General features: G+C 44.4%; 1 protein-coding gene across 1 annotated transcript; it reads left to right on the forward strand.

Moving 5' to 3' along the window:
- The first annotated feature begins 727 nt into the window (after window positions 1-727).
- On the forward strand, window positions 728-17,535 carry map1sa (microtubule-associated protein 1Sa). Its single transcript, XM_085775204.1, has 7 exons — window positions 728-919; window positions 4,852-4,953; window positions 8,208-8,290; window positions 9,155-9,295; window positions 9,840-13,080; window positions 14,105-14,337; window positions 16,454-17,535. Exons 1-7 carry the CDS (start codon window positions 745-747, stop codon window positions 16,607-16,609), a joined length of 4,131 nt encoding a protein of 1,376 aa, XP_085631330.1. The 5' UTR covers window positions 728-744; the 3' UTR covers window positions 16,610-17,535.
- The last annotated feature ends 1,109 nt before the right edge of the window (window positions 17,536-18,644 follow it).

Genomic DNA, 18,644 nt, shown 5'->3' on the forward strand with positions numbered 1-18,644 from the left:
GTGGAACACAAACAACATTTTTTTATTTTTATGTTGAATAAACTTTTTCAACTTCATTGAAGTTTTGTTTCAGCTCAGTTAACTGTGCAACTGCATATCAAAGTAAAGTGCACAATAAAAATTAGTAATAAATAGATCAATCAATAATGGCAATGGCAATATGGCACATTAAAACAATACTCTGAGGTGATATTTCCCATTTGCTATTTGCCCATCTTTTCGTTTCCTTGTAAGCTTGTACTGTTTTAAATGCAAGCAAATGTTTCCTCAAATGAGTTCTTTGAAAATGTATGTAAATTTCATTTCAAATTGAAATGTATGACATATTGTGATTTGAAATAAAGCTTTGAAAAAAAAAAAAATCTTTTCGTTTCCTGGGAATGATCAATACAATAAATAACATTGTTTTTTATTATTTTTGGAACACGATTCTTTTTTTTTTTTTTTAATGTTGAATAAACTTTTTCAACTTCATTTTAGTTTTGTTTCCGCTCAGTTAAAACCATAGAGGTTAAAACTTTCTGTCGGGTGCTGGTTTCTCCCGAGCCGCCCTTGAACGCCCCTCTCGCCTCTGATTCGCCAGCGTCTCTTTATTGCTCCTCTCTGATTGGCTGCCTGCGCTGTGCGTTCCAGTTCCAGCTGTCGCGTCTTCTTGAAGTCTTCCCGCCTCTCCAACGGGAAGCGGGGGGGCGGGGCTTGTTGTGAGTGTCCCGGTGACGTCACCAGCGGACCGTCCATGATGCCATGATGGCGGCGGCGGCGGCGGCAGTGGAGCGGGGCGGCGGTCCCGGTCCTGGTCCCGGTCCCGGTTCTAAGCGGCCTGAAGCGGCGGCGGCGGCGGACCACTCGGTGCTGGTGGTGGTGGGGGCGCTGCGGCCCCCCGGCCTCCTGGAGCAGCTGCTGCGGCTCATAGAGTCAGGTGAGTCCGGGTGGAAGAAGAACCAAGCCGAGCCGAGCTGAGCCGAGCCGAGCTTCCTGTAGAATAGAATAGAATAGAAGCTTTATTTGTCATTGTAAAAGAAAATACAACGAAATTGCCAGTGGCCTCTAGCTGTGTCGACAAATGCAAACAAATATAGGCTATATTATGCACAACAAACACATAGGCTACACAACCATTCTGGCCAGCAGGAAAAAAAATAACTATGTAGCCTAACTAAAATATATAAAAAATAGGCTAAAAATAACAGTGCAAATGGCAAAAGTCCACTCACACCGCGCTGCTGGGCCTTTCATAATAAAACCAAAACCCCGTGCTGCTGCTGCTGCTGCTGACGTCGCTGCTGCTGCTGGAGTTTAATGTGTTTCCTCCCAACAACACATGCTGCTGCTCCCCCTCCTCCTCTTCCTCCTCCTGCTCCTTCCCTTCCCGGGGTTTGTCCCAGTTTCTGTCCGGGATTCACGCACCATTTCCCGGGTAACGGTCCCATCCACGCGTCGGTAACTCGAACCGAGCAGCAGCAGCAGCAGCAGTAGCAGCAGCAGCAGTAGTAGCGGGCCTAGTTTCCTCTTTTCCGCCTCTGACTCACGGAGTTAACACGAGGAAACTCCCACTGGAGACAGTTGTGTGTGTCCCACTAACTGTGTCCAACTGTGTCTGTCTGTCTCTCCACGCGTGGGTCCGGTGTGACGTAGATCAAAGTGAAAACAGTTGGTTTGTTTGTATTGCATTCATGTACAGTACAGGCCAAAAGTTTGGACACACTCAATGCATTTCCTTTATTTTCATGACTATTTACATTGTAGATTCTCACTGAAATTCCACTGAACCCTGACAAGGCACACCCGTGAAGTGAAAACCATTTTCAGGTCAGGTTCACCTCTTGAAGCTCATCAAGAGAATGCCAAGAGTGTGCAAAGCAGTAATCAGAGCAAAGGGGGGCTACTTTGAAGAAACTAGAACTGGTGGGGGCAGAGATAGAGGAGGAGGAGGAAGAAGGAGAGGAAGAAGAAAGAGAAGACAAAGAAGAAAAGACGTGTTTTCAGTTAGTTCACACTTTTTTGTTAATTCCACATGTGTTCATTCATAGTTTTGGTGCCTTCAGTGAGAATAAAGGAAACACATTGAATGAGAAGGTGTGTCCAAACTTTTGGCCTGTACTGTAGATAGATCAATGCATCAGTTCAAAGTGAAAACAGTTTGTTTTTGTTTTTATCCTGGAGGTTTTCTGTCTGTTTGTTGTTGTTTTCTAACTTGTAACAGTCGACACTCCCTGTATTGTTCCTCTGTTGTGAGGACTGAGTGAGGAGGCCTTTATTTTGAAAATCACTACACACACCGGATGTTTTTAGTTTTAGTAGCAGCAGGTCACCTGGTGGACGGACTGACGCTACAAAGTCGTAAGTTGTGACTTGAAGCTGTAATTTACGGTTTCAAAAGCCTGCCTGGAACGCAGCATTAGCCAAAACGACCGGATCGCTTACTTCTGCTTTAACATCCAATTGGCTATAGTGAATAAACATGAAGATAAGGATTCACACCAGCTAAGTGTCATCCAGTGACGGTGAGCGTTATCATCTAACTCTGCAGCTGTGTCTGGAACCAGCCAGACAGTGAGATTGAAGACGCCACAGAGCGACCACGGCCTTGGCATGTTCCTCAGAGAAAATAGGGCAGATAACTGCCCCAGCAGTAATCTAACAGAAAGTCACTATGACACAGAGGGATTGACCATCAAAGCAGAAGTAAGCGATCCGGTCGTTTTGGCTAATGCTGCGTTCCAGGCAGGCTTTTGAAACCGTAAATTACAGCTTCAAGTCACGACTTACGACTTTGTAGCGTTCCAGGCAACCCACTCGTGTTTTTCCGACCTGTTTTACCTGTGAAAGTCACTATAACGGCCACTCGTAACTTCTGACCCGTGAACTCGTACCAGATCGAACTGGTACGACTTCACAGGTCGGAAAAACACCAGTTACGGGTTTCCTTGAACGCACCATAACGTCTTGTCAGCCAATGGAGTTAGCAGCCCCCGCCCTCGTCATGGATCTATTGGTCCTCGTCCCTACGTCACCACATTCAGGCGCATCCCTTGTCTGCACACACAGAGAGGACTGCCCCTTTATGCCGTTCTCTCTCCTCATTGGATAAAACTTGTAGGATACGAGAAAAGTTTTCTCCTGGGCTCAGAGCAGAGCAGAGTGACTGACAGACCCGTGTTTCAGACCAAACACTCTATAGAAGTGATTGCTGTCGGAAGATACAACTATTTAAGACTTATATTAACACTAAAATATCACTTACTTCTGCTTTAACTTACAGAAACAGTACCCAATACACAAGCAGACTTAAGATATTTCAAGTAAATCAGACAAACACTAATTGATTCAATTGTACCAAATAGCTTCGGCTAGATAGAGAGCTGTTTGACTAATAAATGTTCTTTCAATAGATCTTTAAATCTGTATTTGTTATGTTCTTGGATAACTTGTCCTGGCAGAGCTTTCCATATCACCATGGCAACTATACATTACTGTGCTTTTCATCTTGTTTGTTTTCACTTTGAGTTAGGTGAATTTACCCTCCGTAGCTTCCTGTATGTCATGACGACATGTGAGACAGGACCAGAGTTTATGAAGCTGATGTCATTAGGGATAATATATCTGAGCGTGTGTTAGTGTGTGTGTTAGTGTGTGTGTGTGTGTGTCAGTCAGCTGATCTCTGACTGTGACTGAAGCGTTAACCGATGAGCCGCAGATTCTCCACACTGATCACACTGAGAGCCGGCGGACATGAGGAAATCTGCTGATTCACTGCTCAACACACGCTCACACTCAGGCACTCTGTCTCTCTCACACACACACACACACACACACACACACACACACACACACACACACACACACACACACACACACACATACACACACACACACACACACACACACACACTCAAAGTGACATCACTAATAAAGCTCGACCTTAGAGGACAGTCGCATGTGAAACCAGGTTGAGACCTTGGAAGATGCAGATCAGGTGCATTCTGGGACATATAGGATGAGATGATGAGTGTGTTTTAGAGCTGCAACAATTAATCGATTAATTGAACAATAATTGATTATTTAACTATTCTGATAATCTAATAATCAGTTTTAATAGTTTTTTTTTACAGAAAAGCTTCTTAAATGTGAATATTTCTGGTTTCTTTGTTCCTTTATGACAATAAACTGAGTCTCTCTTTGGTTTGTGGACAAAACAAGACATTTGAGGACGTCGTCTGGTGGTTTGAGAAACACTGATTGATGTTTTTCAACATTTTTTTAACATTTTATTGACCAAACAACTAATCAATTAATCGTTTATTGGCATAAAGCAACAAAGAAACCAGAAATATTCACATTTAAGAAGCTGAAATCAGAGAATTTTGACTTTTTTTTTCTTAAAAAACGACTCAAACTGATTATTAGATTATCAGAATAGTTGACGATTCATTTAATAATCGATTATTGTTCGATTAATTGTTGTGGCTCTAATGTATATGAATCATAATAGTGTTTTAGCTGACTGTATTGATATGATGGAGTTTTGAACTGTAATACTTTCCATACTGAAAGACGTAATGCAGCATTTCATTTCACCTTTATTTATTCAGGGAAGGTCAATTGAGACCCAGCTCTTTTTTTCAATGACGCCCTGATTACAAAAACACACAATTATACATTATACAAATACACTTAAAATTATAATCAACAATTACATACAGGCTGTAGAACAGTTGATAGTAAGTTTTTGAAGATATCTAAAGAAATGAGGTGATCCAGTTTCAGATAGCTTTGTAGGTTATCCCACTTATGGGGCATTGACTCTGTCCTCAACTTTAACCATTGTGTGTGTGTGATTGTGTGTTTCAGGTGTGCGTCGCTGGCCTGTTCGCCTGGACGTGTCGGTCCTGGATCAGCAGCTGAAGCTCTTCGTGTCCAGACACTCGGCCTTCCTGTCGGAGGACGTCCCAGGTGAGACACTAGAGGCGCTGTCCTCTCTCCATAACCCCTCTATAGTCACAGCAGTAGGTTAATTTACCTTTAGTTATTGGTGCATGTTGTTTTGAGATCGGCGGGGCAGAGTCGTGAGCTGCTCAGTGAACGGTCCAGGTCCCCTTTCCCTCATCAAACTCATCAAATACACAATCCAACAACTCCAAAACGCTCTGGTGGACAAGTTGTGACCTGCACATTCACCACGCTATGAGATAATAACACAACGTTACCACACAGAGTTGTTTTAGAGGGAAATGCAGCCGGGACTACATTCCAGACACGGCTGCTGCTGGGCGGAGGGATTTCAGAAGAGAAAGTAGTTCAGAGTATTTGCTTCATGTGTCGTAATGTTACATAATTATACAGGATTGTTTTGGGCTTTTTCGCCTTTTAATCGATAGTATAGTTGAGAGAGAGGGAGAGACAGGAAATGGGAGGCAGAGAGGAGGGGAAACGCCATGCAGCAAAGGGCCGCCTGATAAATAAATAATTACATAAATAAAAAACATTTATTTTATCGGTAATCTGTGAAAGAAAGAAAGAAAGATACGATTATTAGAAAATCCCGAATACTGGCTGATATTATTGGCCATGCCGATAATCGATCTATCCCTCGTCTTCATCATGAAACATTCAGTTCATGTTGAAAGATTTTTTTAAAACCACTAATCTCAAACTTTCCTCCTCCTCTGACTTCAATCAGACATTGGAGATGAAAGGTCGACGCCCCCTCTTTCTCAGACTGAGTGTGTGTGTCTGCAGGCTGTTCAGCAGAGTCTCAGCTGACTACACACACACACACACACAGAGTATTGTCTTCTACATGATTAGCTACATTCATTTCATTTCATTTATTTGTTTATTTGTAACAGGACTCTCTGTATTCATAATAAACATGCAAAATGTAAATACACCAGATTTAGCTCTAGGCTAATTTTTCATCCATAGTCCCACAATTAACACAACAACAACAATTATACATGGACGAAAATAAGAACAAAGTACAACAAGGTACAAATACCATATCACAATATCACAATATATACAATATAACATACCGTAGCTTCAGTCAGAAAGAGCAAGGAGTAGTAGTAAAATTTAGTGCATTTAATCGACAAAGGTGTCGTATAGCGCTGTTAAGATTCATTAAAGGACAATTCCAGGCGAATTCAACTCAGGGGTGTCTTTTCCTATCATTTTAGGTCTAAAAGAATGAATCTGAAGATTTTCAGTTTAATCGCTCCTGTTTTGCGGTAGTTGCGTCTGTCCCTGCATCGCCACGGCAGCAATGAATGGGAGTGGATGTAAGTTCCGCTGTTTAGGCTGTTTACAGCCCTCAAAGCCGCATTTTTTTCCACAGACAGCGTCAGATGGAGACTCAAACATGCACCGAGAAGTTTATTTACTTCAAGCAAGCCAACATGTTTGTAAAAGTCGATCTAATTCAAAGTCTCCCGGAGTCTCGCGCGAGACCCAGTTGCCGTGCTCGGTGTGTTCAGGAGCAGTGGGAAAAGCTACCGTTTGTGTCATAAACACAGGAATATCAACTCTTTACTTGCTTCAAGTAAAAAAAACTTCTCAGCGCATCTTTGAGTCGCCATCTGACGCTGTCTGTGGAAAAAAATGTACACTTCAAGCAAGTAAAGAGTTGATATTCCTGTGTTTATGACACAAGCGGTAGCTCCCACTGCGCCTGAATACACCAGCACGGCAACTGGGTCTCGCGCGAGACTCCGGGAGACTTTGAATTAGATCGACTTTTACAAACATGACGGCTTGCTTGAAGTAAATAAACTTCTCGGTGCATGTTTGAGTCTCCATCTGATGCTGTCTGTGGAAAAAAAATGCGGCTTTGAGGGCTGGAAACAGCCTAAACAGCGGAACTTACATCCACTCCCATTCATTGTTGCCGTGGCGATGCACGGACAGACGCAACTACCGCAAAACAGGAGCGATTAAACTGAAAATCTTCAGATTCATTCTTTTAGACCTAAAATGATATGAAAATACACCCCAGAGTTGAATTCGCCTGGAATTGTCCTTTAAAGTGCATCTATTATAAAGCGCTGGTTTTTAAAGTGCAGCCAATCACGACGACGATGAGGTGGAGGAAACAATAAAACAGAGACAGAAGAGAGACTGTCGCTTCTGACCCACCTCTGCAAGCAGCCGTTGTCGTGGTAACCACATGACCCGGCCGGCTGACAGTCAGAGAGGAAGGAAGGAGGGACTTCCTCTTCCTACTTCCCTAACCAGCCCCCTCTCACCCAGAGTCCAGACTCATCTGACGAGGGACCGTCCAGGTCCTGGACTCGTGGAGACCAGCCAGGTGTTTCCTGTTTCTGTCGGAGGAGATAGATCCAGATGCTGGAATCGAACCCACTTGTACCGGTCCTCGCCGCTTCCACGTCTCCTGTTGTTGTTTTAGAAGTATAAAATCTGGGCCATAATAACTGTGGAGGAGGCTAAATACTTTAAAAATAAAACAGGAAGTCACCGGGGAGTTCTTTCATTCATTCATTATAAGGTCAGATAATGATGAGTTCATAATAATAATAATATTGATGCTGAAAGTCAAAGAGTAGAAAAGTCTGAATATACGAACGTGTTAGAGCCATTTTGTATATTACACATAAGGTGATAAATAATTTAGATTTGTTGGATTTATTCTGATTTTGTATATTTGAGGCTATTAAGAGTGCCTATTAGTTAATAACAACTGCTCTCTTCCTATTGGCTGAGACGTGCGTAACGTGATGTGTGCGTACTTGGGTTCAGTTCAGTCGGCGAGGAGAGCACACTAGTTTTAGACCGTGCTAATCGCGCTAATGATTATTGCCTAAATTGGATTGCTACACAGTTTGGTTTTTTTTGTTATAACTTGAAGAAAGGTTTCAATAAACCCTCGTGAGAAAGAAGAACTGTGGAGTTTTTGTGGCTAAAAAGACACGCGCCGACTACATGCTCGCGCTCCATAGTTTAGTGTGTGTTTAAAAAAGTAAAAAGAGACGGAGCCATACTAGATTTATAATACGTATGTCCTCCAGGAGCATGATGGGAAATAATCCAGCCTTGTAAAAAAGGGACCTCAGTCTTTGTAGAGTCTTGTAGTGCGATCCTTTCTACACATACAGAGTGAGTTACCTGTGCACAGGTGAACAGACGGACGACAGCGAGTGACGGCTGCTGCTGCTGTTTGGGTTTTCAGTCTTGTTTTTTGTTTCCTGCAGGTCAGAGGACTCTGCAGCACAGTGGAGACGTCCTGGACACTCAGGTGGTCGTGAATCCATCTCACGAATTCGTCTGCTCAGAGGTGAGAACGTCAGGACTTGGTGCCGTAGTTCATATGTAGGCTCTGGATTAAAGGGATAGTTCACCCAAAATTGAAATTTCACTCATCCTCTCCTCCCCCTCATGTGGACTAAGGGCTGGGAGAAGTTTCAGAGTCCTCCGTGGCTTCTCTGAGTTACAGGGGGTCTCGGCGTAGCAGTGCATGTCCATATAATGGTTGCAAATGGATACCAACTGTCTTCGTAACAAAAAGACACACCAAAAAACATCCAAATACCTCCATGCTGCTCGTATGTAATGTCCGTCTTGTATTGAAGCCCCGAAATGCGAAATTGTCCTGGAAAAAATTAAATACGTCTATTTCTCAAGCTCGTTTTGTAGCAGAAGCTCCTCTTACAGACGAGCAGCATGGAGGTATTTGGATGTTTTTTGGTGTGTCTTTTTGTTACGAAGACAGTTGGTATCCATTTGCAACCGTTATATGGACATGCACTGCTACGCCGAGACCCCCTGTAACTCAGAGAAGCCACGGAGGACTCTGAAACTTCTCCCAGCCCTTAGTCCACATGAGGGTGAGTAGATAATGAGTGCAATTTGAATTTTGGGTGAACTATTCTTTTAAGACTTGTCAGACAGATATATTGAGATCAACTTGTTGTGTTAACCCATAGCTGGTATGTGAGGCATTTAGGGAGCGTCTGTATTGTACTTTCTCCTCCTCTAAACTGCATGAGTGATGAGATCATGTGTCTGAAGCATCATATAAATCCTCTTGAGCTGATGATGAGCTGTGTTAATCAATGGGAGCTGCTCTAAGCTGGAATAATCTGTGGGTCTGGCCACACCTCTGCGGTATGAACCCTTATTTGGTGTTTCCTGTTTGTAGGTCAGGCGTCTGCTCTGCGATTCGTCGCAACACAAGCTGTTGGTTCTGGCTGGTCAGTGTGTCGAGGAGACGGGAGACATTGTGCTACAGAAAGGCTGTTTCTCCCTCAACGACTTCATCCACATATTTGCTGATGAGGAGGTAAAGAACCATTTTAAACCTCTCTTTCCTTTTTAATTTAACTAACTATTGGTTTTTAAAGGTCCAGTGTGTAAAATGGGGGTAAAACCGTCACATGTAGCGTTCAGATTCTAGATCGCAGCGCTCACCCCTCCCGGCAAAATGACGGTGGTCTCAGAGGACAAAAAAACTTGTCTTCCACAACTGGGACAACTGTTTCCTCCTCCTTCTTCAATGGTTTATTTATTAACGTGGAACTCTTGAAACGTGCTCTCTGGTTTGCTGGATTTTCCCTTCAGGCTGCCGTACAAACATGGCGGCGCAAGATGGCGACACTCTCTAAAGCAAGACCCTTGCTATATGTATATATAAAAGAAGAATTATAAGGCTACGAAAACCAAACAAATTTTTATTTTATAGTGATTATACAAATATATTCATGGGTAGTATATTCAGATTTTACCAATAATTGCCTTGACAATTATTACACACTGGACCTTTGATATTCGTAAGCAGAATATCTGCCATAATCGTTTTTAAACGTAACTTCTTTGTGTTTCAACAGGTTGGGGAGTTGTTGAGCTCAGTAGGTCCAGATGCGAAGGCCAGTCTCACCCTCAGCTGTCCGAATTTCGGTCTTTGGAAGGACCATCATCTGTTGAAGAAGCAAAACCTCCAGGACTTCATAACCATCCAGATCAACCCTCCTACCGTGCTCCCAGAAATGGAGGGTCTGCAGGAGTTCACAGAATACCTTTCGGAGTCGCTGGAGCCCGAGTCGCCCTTCGATCTCCTGGAGCCTCCCAGCACCGTGGGGTTCCTGAAGCTTTCTCGACCCTGCTGCTACATCTTCCCCGGTGGGAGGGGGGACTCTGCCTTCTTTGCTGTGAACGGTTTCAACATCCTGGTGAACGGCGGCTCCGACCCGCGCTCCTGCTTCTGGAAACTCGTGCGACACCTGGACAGAATCGACTCGGTACTCCTGACCCACATCGGTGTGGACAATCTCCCCGGACTGAACAGCCTGCTGCTGAGGAAAGTGGCCGAGCAGGAAGACGAGTCCGCTGCATCTCAGACAGAAGAGGACTGGATGAAGAACCTCATCTCTCCTGAGATTGGTGTCGTCTTCCTGAACGTTCCTGACAGAGTGAAGTCCATCCAGGGAGATCTGAGTGAGCTGCGGAGCTGTGACCAGGTGGCGCTCACTTTGCAGCACTTACAAAGATTGTCAATCAAACCTGAGCTTCTCAGCCGGGTTAACGGACCCGTGATAGAACCAGTTATCTTATTCCAAAAGATGGGAGTCGGCCGTCTGGAGCTGTACACGTTGAATCCCATTCATGGAAGTAAAGAATTTGAAGCTTTAATGCAGACTTGGCCAAACAGCGGCTCGAATATAAAGGGCTCAAGTCTCCCACTAACTTGCCTTGTTTCCATTTGTGCTTTGCTGGTCTGGCATCCATCCAGCCCTCAGGAGAAGATCATCCGTGTCCTATTCCCAGGGTGCACTCCACAGTCCAAAATTCTGCTTGGACTTGAAAAACTGAAACATCTAGATTTCCTCAAACATCCATCAGTGTGTTTGAAGGACCTAGAAACATCCAAAACTGAGAAGCAGCCAAAAAGAGCGGAGAGTCGGGAAAGCCTTAAGTCCAATTCGAAGGATGTCAGACCCACTAGTGCCTTGCAGAAAGACAAGTTCGGACGAGTAGATGTCAAAAAACAGGAATTGAAAATGAAGCCAAAGGCAGCAGGTGACACTGCACCTAAAGACAAGAAGGATGGGGACGAAAAGCCCAAATCAAAGGATGCAGATTTTAAATCAAAGCCACCAAAACTTGCTGAAAAAGTTGTTCCAAAGAAAGATGTGTTGAAAGAAGAGAAAAAGGAAGTAAGAAAGACGGATGAGAAAGTTGTTGCTGCTGCTGTAAAGAATGAGGAGAGTGCAGAGAAAAAGAAAGAACTCACAAAGAAGGAAACTCTAAGTACAAAACCAAAGAAGGATTTAAAATCTGAACCAAAACAAGGGATCAAGAGGGATGTAAAGACAGAGGAGAAGAAAACAACAAAACCAGCAGTGAAAGAAGTGAAGAAAACAAGTGGAGCATCAGCTGCACACGCAGACCTTAAAAAAGCATCAGGGAAGAGTGGGACTCTAAAGAAAGATGGGACCCTTCAGAAGAAAGACACTTTGAACAAAGGAACAAAGGGGAAGCCAAGTTCAAAGGACCAGGAGAACCAGAAGGAGGCGGATCGCTCCAAGGTGTCAACACCTGAAGACATGACTGCTGAATTTGAAAAACTTAGATTGGAAGATGCCAATGGAAACGGTGGACAAATTAATTCTGTTGGAGTAAATGCCAATGGGAACCAGACCTTGACAGTAGAGAGTCCCGAAATGTTTCGCTGTATGGAAATCAACCAGGAAATGGCTGCCGCCTCTTCACCTCTTGCTAAAACACCAAAAAGTGACCTCAGTGTCAACTTTGATCTTACGCCGACTGCATACCAGCCAGTCATGGGATCCCTTAAAAATGGAACAGATGACTTCTGTGTGAGCTCAGATGAGAAAACACTTGAGCTGGTCTCTCCTGCAGATTCAGCCCCTAATAGTGCAGGACATACTCCCTTTCATCAGTCCCCTGAAGAGGACATTAGATGTTTGGGTGAGGACAGCAGCCTCGGGGCGAGAGGGTCCAGTCTGGGCTTTGAAGATTACAACCAGGGGGGATCTTGCAGAACCTCAGATCTTGGTTCGCTGAGGGAGGGTCTGGAAAACTCCACATCCTCTCAGGACAAACAGTCCAGCCTTCTGACTCTCAGTCCTTTCAAGGACCTGATGCCAGACTCCTCTCCCACCATGACCTCCATGCCCGCTGAGGTCGGCTCACCTCATTCGACAGAAGTTGACGAATCTTTCTCGGTGTCTTTGGAACAAGTGGTTCCACCTACCGCCACGTCACCCAAAGGACCAATGGGAGACAGAGTCTGCTCCAACGGACATGTCAGCGACACCGACTCCAGCACAGGGATGGCTCTGCCTCTGATGTCGTCCCGTAATGGGCGTTGTGGAAATGGATCGGAAGAGCATATCCATGGGATGTCAGAGCTGACCTCGGATGTCCCACATGATGTTGATCTGTGTTTGGTGTCGCCTTGTGAATTTCAGCACCCTAGGACCCTGGAGAACCATCAGCAGCATGTCAGCCCTGGCCTCGCCACCGGCGTCTCACCAGACATCTCTGACAATAACAACCACTCCCAGGATCAGAGCAGCAGTGGATGCGCTTCAGCCTACAGCCAAGAAACTCCACCCACATCGGTTAGTGACTCGCTGCCGACGGCCACAGACTCGGACGTCCCCCCCGGTACAGACGACTGTCCTTCCATCACCGAAGACATCGACTCCGACGATGAGTCCAGTTCTCTCTTTCTGCCCAACCATCCACAAGATCATCCCAGTCTGCAGTTCACCCACAGGGCGGGGCAGCTCTCCTCCCATGACCCCCCACCAGCCCCGGTCAAGGATCTGCCTCCGTTACCGCCCCAGCCCGGAGCCTGCATGGCCGACGCAGAGGCCGATGGCTCAGTCAAGAATCTGAAGAGTTCTGCTGCCAAGACTGCCAAGAAACCGTCAGGCACATTGCAGAAGGGAACCTCTGCAAGTACCGCAGCCCAGAATGGAAAGTCCAAGGCTGGCAGTTCAACAGGGTCACTAAAGATGACCTCCAACCTTGACATAAAGGCATCATCCCGAAGCACACTTGGTGGATCCAGAATCGGAGCTGCAAAAGCACCGTTGCCAGGTAGGCATAATCCTGTAAATATTGTTACCTACTGCCAAATGTTTTTCGCTGCTGGTGGAGGGCGACTTTGCCAATCAAGAAAGCAAAGACTAAATTCGTGTGACAAGCTCTGTATAGTTAATGAACCCGAGCTTTCAGCCATATCGGGTGATTGCTGTACACTTCAGGTCCAGTTCCTGAAACCTCTGACTTGAAGACTCCTGATTGGTCTAACAGTCCAGCCACATAAAGCAGTCCCACTGGGATGTTTCAGGTGGTCCCCATTATATTGGTGGTGTCCATAATGGTCCATAATGGTCCATCATAGTCATGCTCTGAACCTGTTGTGTACAACTCGTACGCCTTTTTCACCAAACTGGTTCCAGTGCTGGTTCGGAGCTAGTACCTGACTTAGCACTGGTTCTTTGCTTTTCCACCGCTTAAGCACCGGTTCTTGGCTCTTAAAACTGGTTCCAAACTGGTTCCAAGCAAGCACCAACTCCGAGCTGGTCTAGAGCTAAGAGCCGATGACGTACATGACCAAACAGGAACAGCAAAACAATAAAAACGACAATGAGTGAGTTATCTTTGTTGTGCTAATACGAGCGAGCGCCACGCAGTCATGCGGTGACGTTTTACGCTAACGTAATGACGTGGCTCTGACTTTGCTCCTTGCTTGTGGAAAAGGAAACTGGTTCTTTGGAGGCTCCAGGCTGAAACCAGTTAAACATTGGCTCTAGCACCAAACTAGCACCAGGTTTTCAGTGGAAAAGGGGTATAAGAGTTGTGGACAAGGGTTAAGATCTCTGCCCCTGTTCATGCTGACAGTTACAGCATGGGCCTGAAAGCTTGTGGAAGTGGTTTTGACCTTGTATTGAATTTTTAGTCTAGCGTGAACCTCCAGTTTGTCCTCAAAGTCCGGCATTAGAAAAAGTAATTTGAGTTAGTGACCTTTTTTTGTCAGTTTTTTGTCAGTTTTGTCTTGCAGCTCCACCTAGTGGTTGTTGGAGGAACTGTCCATCTCATTCATCTCTCTTGTGTCCAGCTTCCAAACTCACAGGTCCTGGCGGTTCTGGAGGTTCTGAGGGTTCTTCGGTGTACGTGGACCTGGCCTACCTTCCCTCCGGCAGCGCCTCCTCCACCGTGGACATGGACTTTTTCCGGCGCCTCCGTTCGTCATATTACATCATCAGCGGCGACGACCCGGTGAAGGAGGCGTCGATGAGGAGCATCCTGGACTCGTTGCTGGAGGGAAAGAGCAGCTGGCCGGACGTCCAGGTTGGTGGAGAGGATGCCCAGTGATCTTTTTTTTTTTTTTTGTTGATCAAGGTCTTTTTATTTAGTTTTTACAATTTACAATTTAACACAGGTCCAACAAAAACAAAACAAGATACCAAACCCCTTCCACCCCCAGCCCACCCCCCTCTCCACAAATGCCAGGCTTACAGTGTTAACAGTATAAAATACAGAGTTCACAAAGCCAGACTTAAAGGACAATTCCGGGCAAATTCACCTGGGGGCTGTACTGTATTTTCCTAACATTTTAGGTCTAAAAGAAGGAATCTGAAGATTTTCAGTTTAATCGCTCCTGTTTTGCGGTAGTTGTGTCTATCCCCGCATCGCCACAGCAGCGATGAATGGGAGCGGATGCAAGTGTCACTTCTTAGGCTGTTTCCATCCCTCAAAGCCACAGACAGCGTCAGATGGAGACTCAAACATGCAGCCAGAAGTTTATTTCCTTGAAGCAAGTCAAGAGTTGATATTCCTGTGTTTATGACACAAACGGGAGCTTCCCACTGCACCTGAACACACCGAGCGTCAACTTGGGTCTCGACTCCGCCAGACTTTGAATTAGATCTAGTTTTACAAACATGTCGGCTTGCTTGAAGTAAATAACCTTCTGGCTGCATGTTTGAGTCGCCATCTGACGCTGTCTGTGGCTTTGAGGGATGGAAACAGCCTAAGCAGCAGAACTTCCATTCGCTCCCATTCATTGCTGCCGTGGCGATGCGGGGACAGACACAACTACCGCACAACAGGAGCAATTAAACTGAAAATCTTCAGATTCCTTCTTTTAGACCTAAAATGTTAGGAAAATACAGCCCCGAGTTGAATTTGCCCGGAATTGTCCTTTAAGAATGATAGATATCACTGAAGAAAAAAGGAAATGACACAGGGCAATTACTTTGTTTCAGCGTTAATCTCTCCTAATGAGATGTTTGTTTGTTTATGTTTGTTTATTATTAAGATCCCCATTAGCTGCAGCAAAACCACAGCTATTCTTCCTGGGGTCCAACAGTATCAAATATACAGTTGAAAACACAAAACATAAACATTATAAAAATTAAAAACAAAAAATTAAGTGAGCGATATGCTTAACCTAACAACAAAACAAAAACAGAGTAAGTGTTTACATTTCTTAACTGTGCTTCATTCATTCTTCGTTATATTAATTGTTCACAAACTAATCCTATTACCCACATTTCTACATATCATATATGTATACTGTACATCATTACACATCACACATCATACTTGTATACATTCATTCTACAGAATATACATTATAATAACACATATCATATATCCATCGAAATATACTCCCTCCCCTTTTGGCAGATGGTTTAATTTTGAAGACGGCCACTTGCAGATCATCTTCCACATTTAGACACAATCTGTAGGCATCTAAAGATGGGGAGGAAAATGTTTTTGCATGGTTTTATTTTTAATTTTAACTACTACTTTTATCTTTTTTACAATTTACAGCTAAAATGCGGTATTTATAATAATTTTCAAAAGTTTATTTAAAGGGATAGTTCACCCAAAATTCAAATTTCACTCATTATCTCCTTCCCCTCATGTGGACTAAGGGCTGGGAGAAGTTTCAGAGTCCTCCGTGCCTTCTCTGAGTTACAGCGGGGCTCCGCGCAGCAGTATTTGTCCATATAATGGTTGTGAATGGTGCTCACTTTTCTTCGTCCAAAAAGACACACCAAAAACCATCCAAATACCTCCATGCTGCTCGTATGTAATGTCCCTCTTGTATTGAAGCCCCGACATGAAAAATTGTTCCCCAAAAAAATTAAATAAGTCTATATTTTAAGCTTGTTTGTAGCGGAAGCTCCCAGTGTCTCAGTTCACTGCACTACACTGCACAACAATTTCTCATGTCGGGGCTTCAATACAAGAGGGACATTACAGACGAGCAGCATGGAGGTATTTGGATGTTTTTTGGTGTGTCTTTTTGGACGAAGAAAAGTGAGCACCATTCACAACCATTACTTTGGGAACGCCTTGGGATCTTTTTTGTCATCTTTACCTTCTTATCATCTAATCCCTGATTGGCCCATTTTTCCTCCTCTGACCCTCTGATGATCTTCATCTTCCTCTTCAGGTGACGCTGATCCCGACATTCGATTCGCTGGTGATGCACGAGTGGTACCAGGAGACCCACGACCGGCAGAGGGAGCTGTCCATCACCGTGCTGGGCAGCAACAGCACCGTGGCCATGCAGGACGAGACCTTCCCCGCCTGCAAGGTCGAGTTCTGACCGACCCCTCGACCTTCGACCCCCAACCCCCCACACCTGGATGCCCCGCCCACCTCCACCTCCAATCTCAAACACAGGTGGAGGAGGAGGAGGAGTTAGACTTTTGCTTAATTAACTCTCACTGGGTTGATGATTTCACGGTATGAAGAGCCTCGTCTTTCATGAGAAACCACTTCCTTTGCGTTTATCTCACCTGTGTGACATCACCATGCGGTTTCTCACCTGTCACTAATCCGTCAACTCCTCTCTGCTGGATCAGAACCGCTAACAAACCTTATTAAGCTCGTTAGCAACAGGTCCTGATTGGTAATGTAATTTGTGATAATAATTACAATATTTATATCGTAATTATAACACGTTTATCCCAAATTTGCTCAAACACAATCACAGTTACAAGGTTTTGTCTTGTAGCTGTACAATTTTCATTTTACAGTTCCAACTTTTTTTTTACCCCGAAGTCGCCATATCTTCCTGTCATGATTTTAATGTCGTCTTTATCTTATTGTTTTGTAATCTGCCGCTGAGTTTTCCTCGTCACACACAATGATATTTATTCCAGAAATAATCTTAATGCTGAAATGTTCCGATCAGTGTTACAGTGAATCATTTTGTTTTTATAATGTGGGTTTCACAGCGAAAGGAAGAGGGACCAATTGGACAAAAACAACTTAAATTCTCTACTTGTCTGAGACTTAAGGTTTAATTTCTCCTTAGTTGAGGGACTTACTTGAGGCTGCTACACAGAACCAATAAAAAAAGGTTCATTTTCTTCATTTATCTCCCATAAACTCCCCGTATTGCAGTTCAGACACAGTCAGAGGAACTTAAGTTGTTTTTCACAAGTTTGGTCCAACAGTTTAACTGACCTGAAGTGATTCCTTTAAGTATGAGGCTAAGATAAGAGAGGAGAAAACCTTAAAGGGATAGCTCAACATTTTGGAAAATTGGCCCATTGCCATAATCCCTATAGTCATAGCGGTAGGTTCGTTACCTTTAATTGTCGGTGCAAGCTATTTTTAGAACGGTGGAGCAGAGCCGTGAGCTGCTCAGAGCTACGCTACGGAGGCTAAAGGAATTTCTTGGTTTCCCTCATCAAACTCATCAAATACACAATCCAACAACTCCACAACGCTCTGGTGGACAAGTTGTGACCTGCACATTCACCACGCTATGAGATAATAACACAACGTTACCAGACAGAGTTGGTTTAGAGGGAAATTCATGTAAAACCGCTGATGCGCGTTGCCTTCAGGGACAGTTTTTCATCAAGCAGTCTCTGCATTTCCCTCTAACACAACTCGGGTAACGTTGTGTTATTATCTCATAGCGTGGTGAATGTGCAGCTCACAACTTGTCCACCAGAGCGTTGTGGAGTTGTTGGATTGTGTATTTGATGAGTTTGATGAGGGAAACCAAGAAATCCCATAATGAGCCTCTGTAGCGTAGCTCTGAGCAGCTCACGGCTCTGCTCCACCGTTCTAAAAATAGCTTGCACCGACAATTAAAGGTATAACGAACCTACTGCTATGACTATAGGGATTATGGCAATGTGGCCAATTTGCCAAAAATGTTGAACTATCCCTTTAAATAAAAACCTTAACCAAGGAGAATCTTTAAAAAGTGAAGGTGTTTTCAGGAGGTTCAGGCGCCCCCCGGTGTTTGAAGTCGGCATGGACGTGTTGATCTGATCCAGTAGAGACAGAAAATAAAGAAAACTGTCGTCTTGTTGTGATGAAGGACGAGGTCGTCACGTCACGTCACTGAGCACGTCGTCACGGCTCAGACGACAATCAGCTGTTTGTAAGTGAAGGAGAATCGAATCAGCTGTTTTTACTTTACTGATAGTTGTTGAGACACATTTTCATGTTAAAGGGATAGTAGCATTTTTTTTAAAGTGGGGTTGTATGATCTACAAATAGCCCCTAAGTACTTTAATTGCAGTAGAAGACTCTCTGCACTCCTCCCGTTAGCAACGCCAGCCCATAATTTACAACATACAGTGTTGTGAATGGACCCAAAGAAACGGCCTATACAA

This window comes from Trachurus japonicus, chromosome 4, assembly GCF_045865225.1.
Source record: "Trachurus japonicus isolate A0001 chromosome 4, Traja_1.0".
In the NCBI taxonomy this organism is placed as follows: Eukaryota; Metazoa; Chordata; class Actinopteri; order Carangiformes; family Carangidae; genus Trachurus; species Trachurus japonicus.

Excerpts from the sequence above, each read along its gene's own strand:
- map1sa (XM_085775204.1), top strand. The coding sequence starts at position 745 with ATGATGGCGGCGGCGGCGGCGGCAGTGGAGCGGGGCGGCGGTCCCGGT. Across the intron at positions 4,954-8,207 it reads CCTGTCGGAGGACGTCCCAG|GTCAGAGGACTCTGCAGCAC; the intron begins GTGAGACACTAG and ends TGTTTCCTGCAG. Across the intron at positions 9,296-9,839 it reads ACATATTTGCTGATGAGGAG|GTTGGGGAGTTGTTGAGCTC; the intron begins GTAAAGAACCAT and ends GTGTTTCAACAG.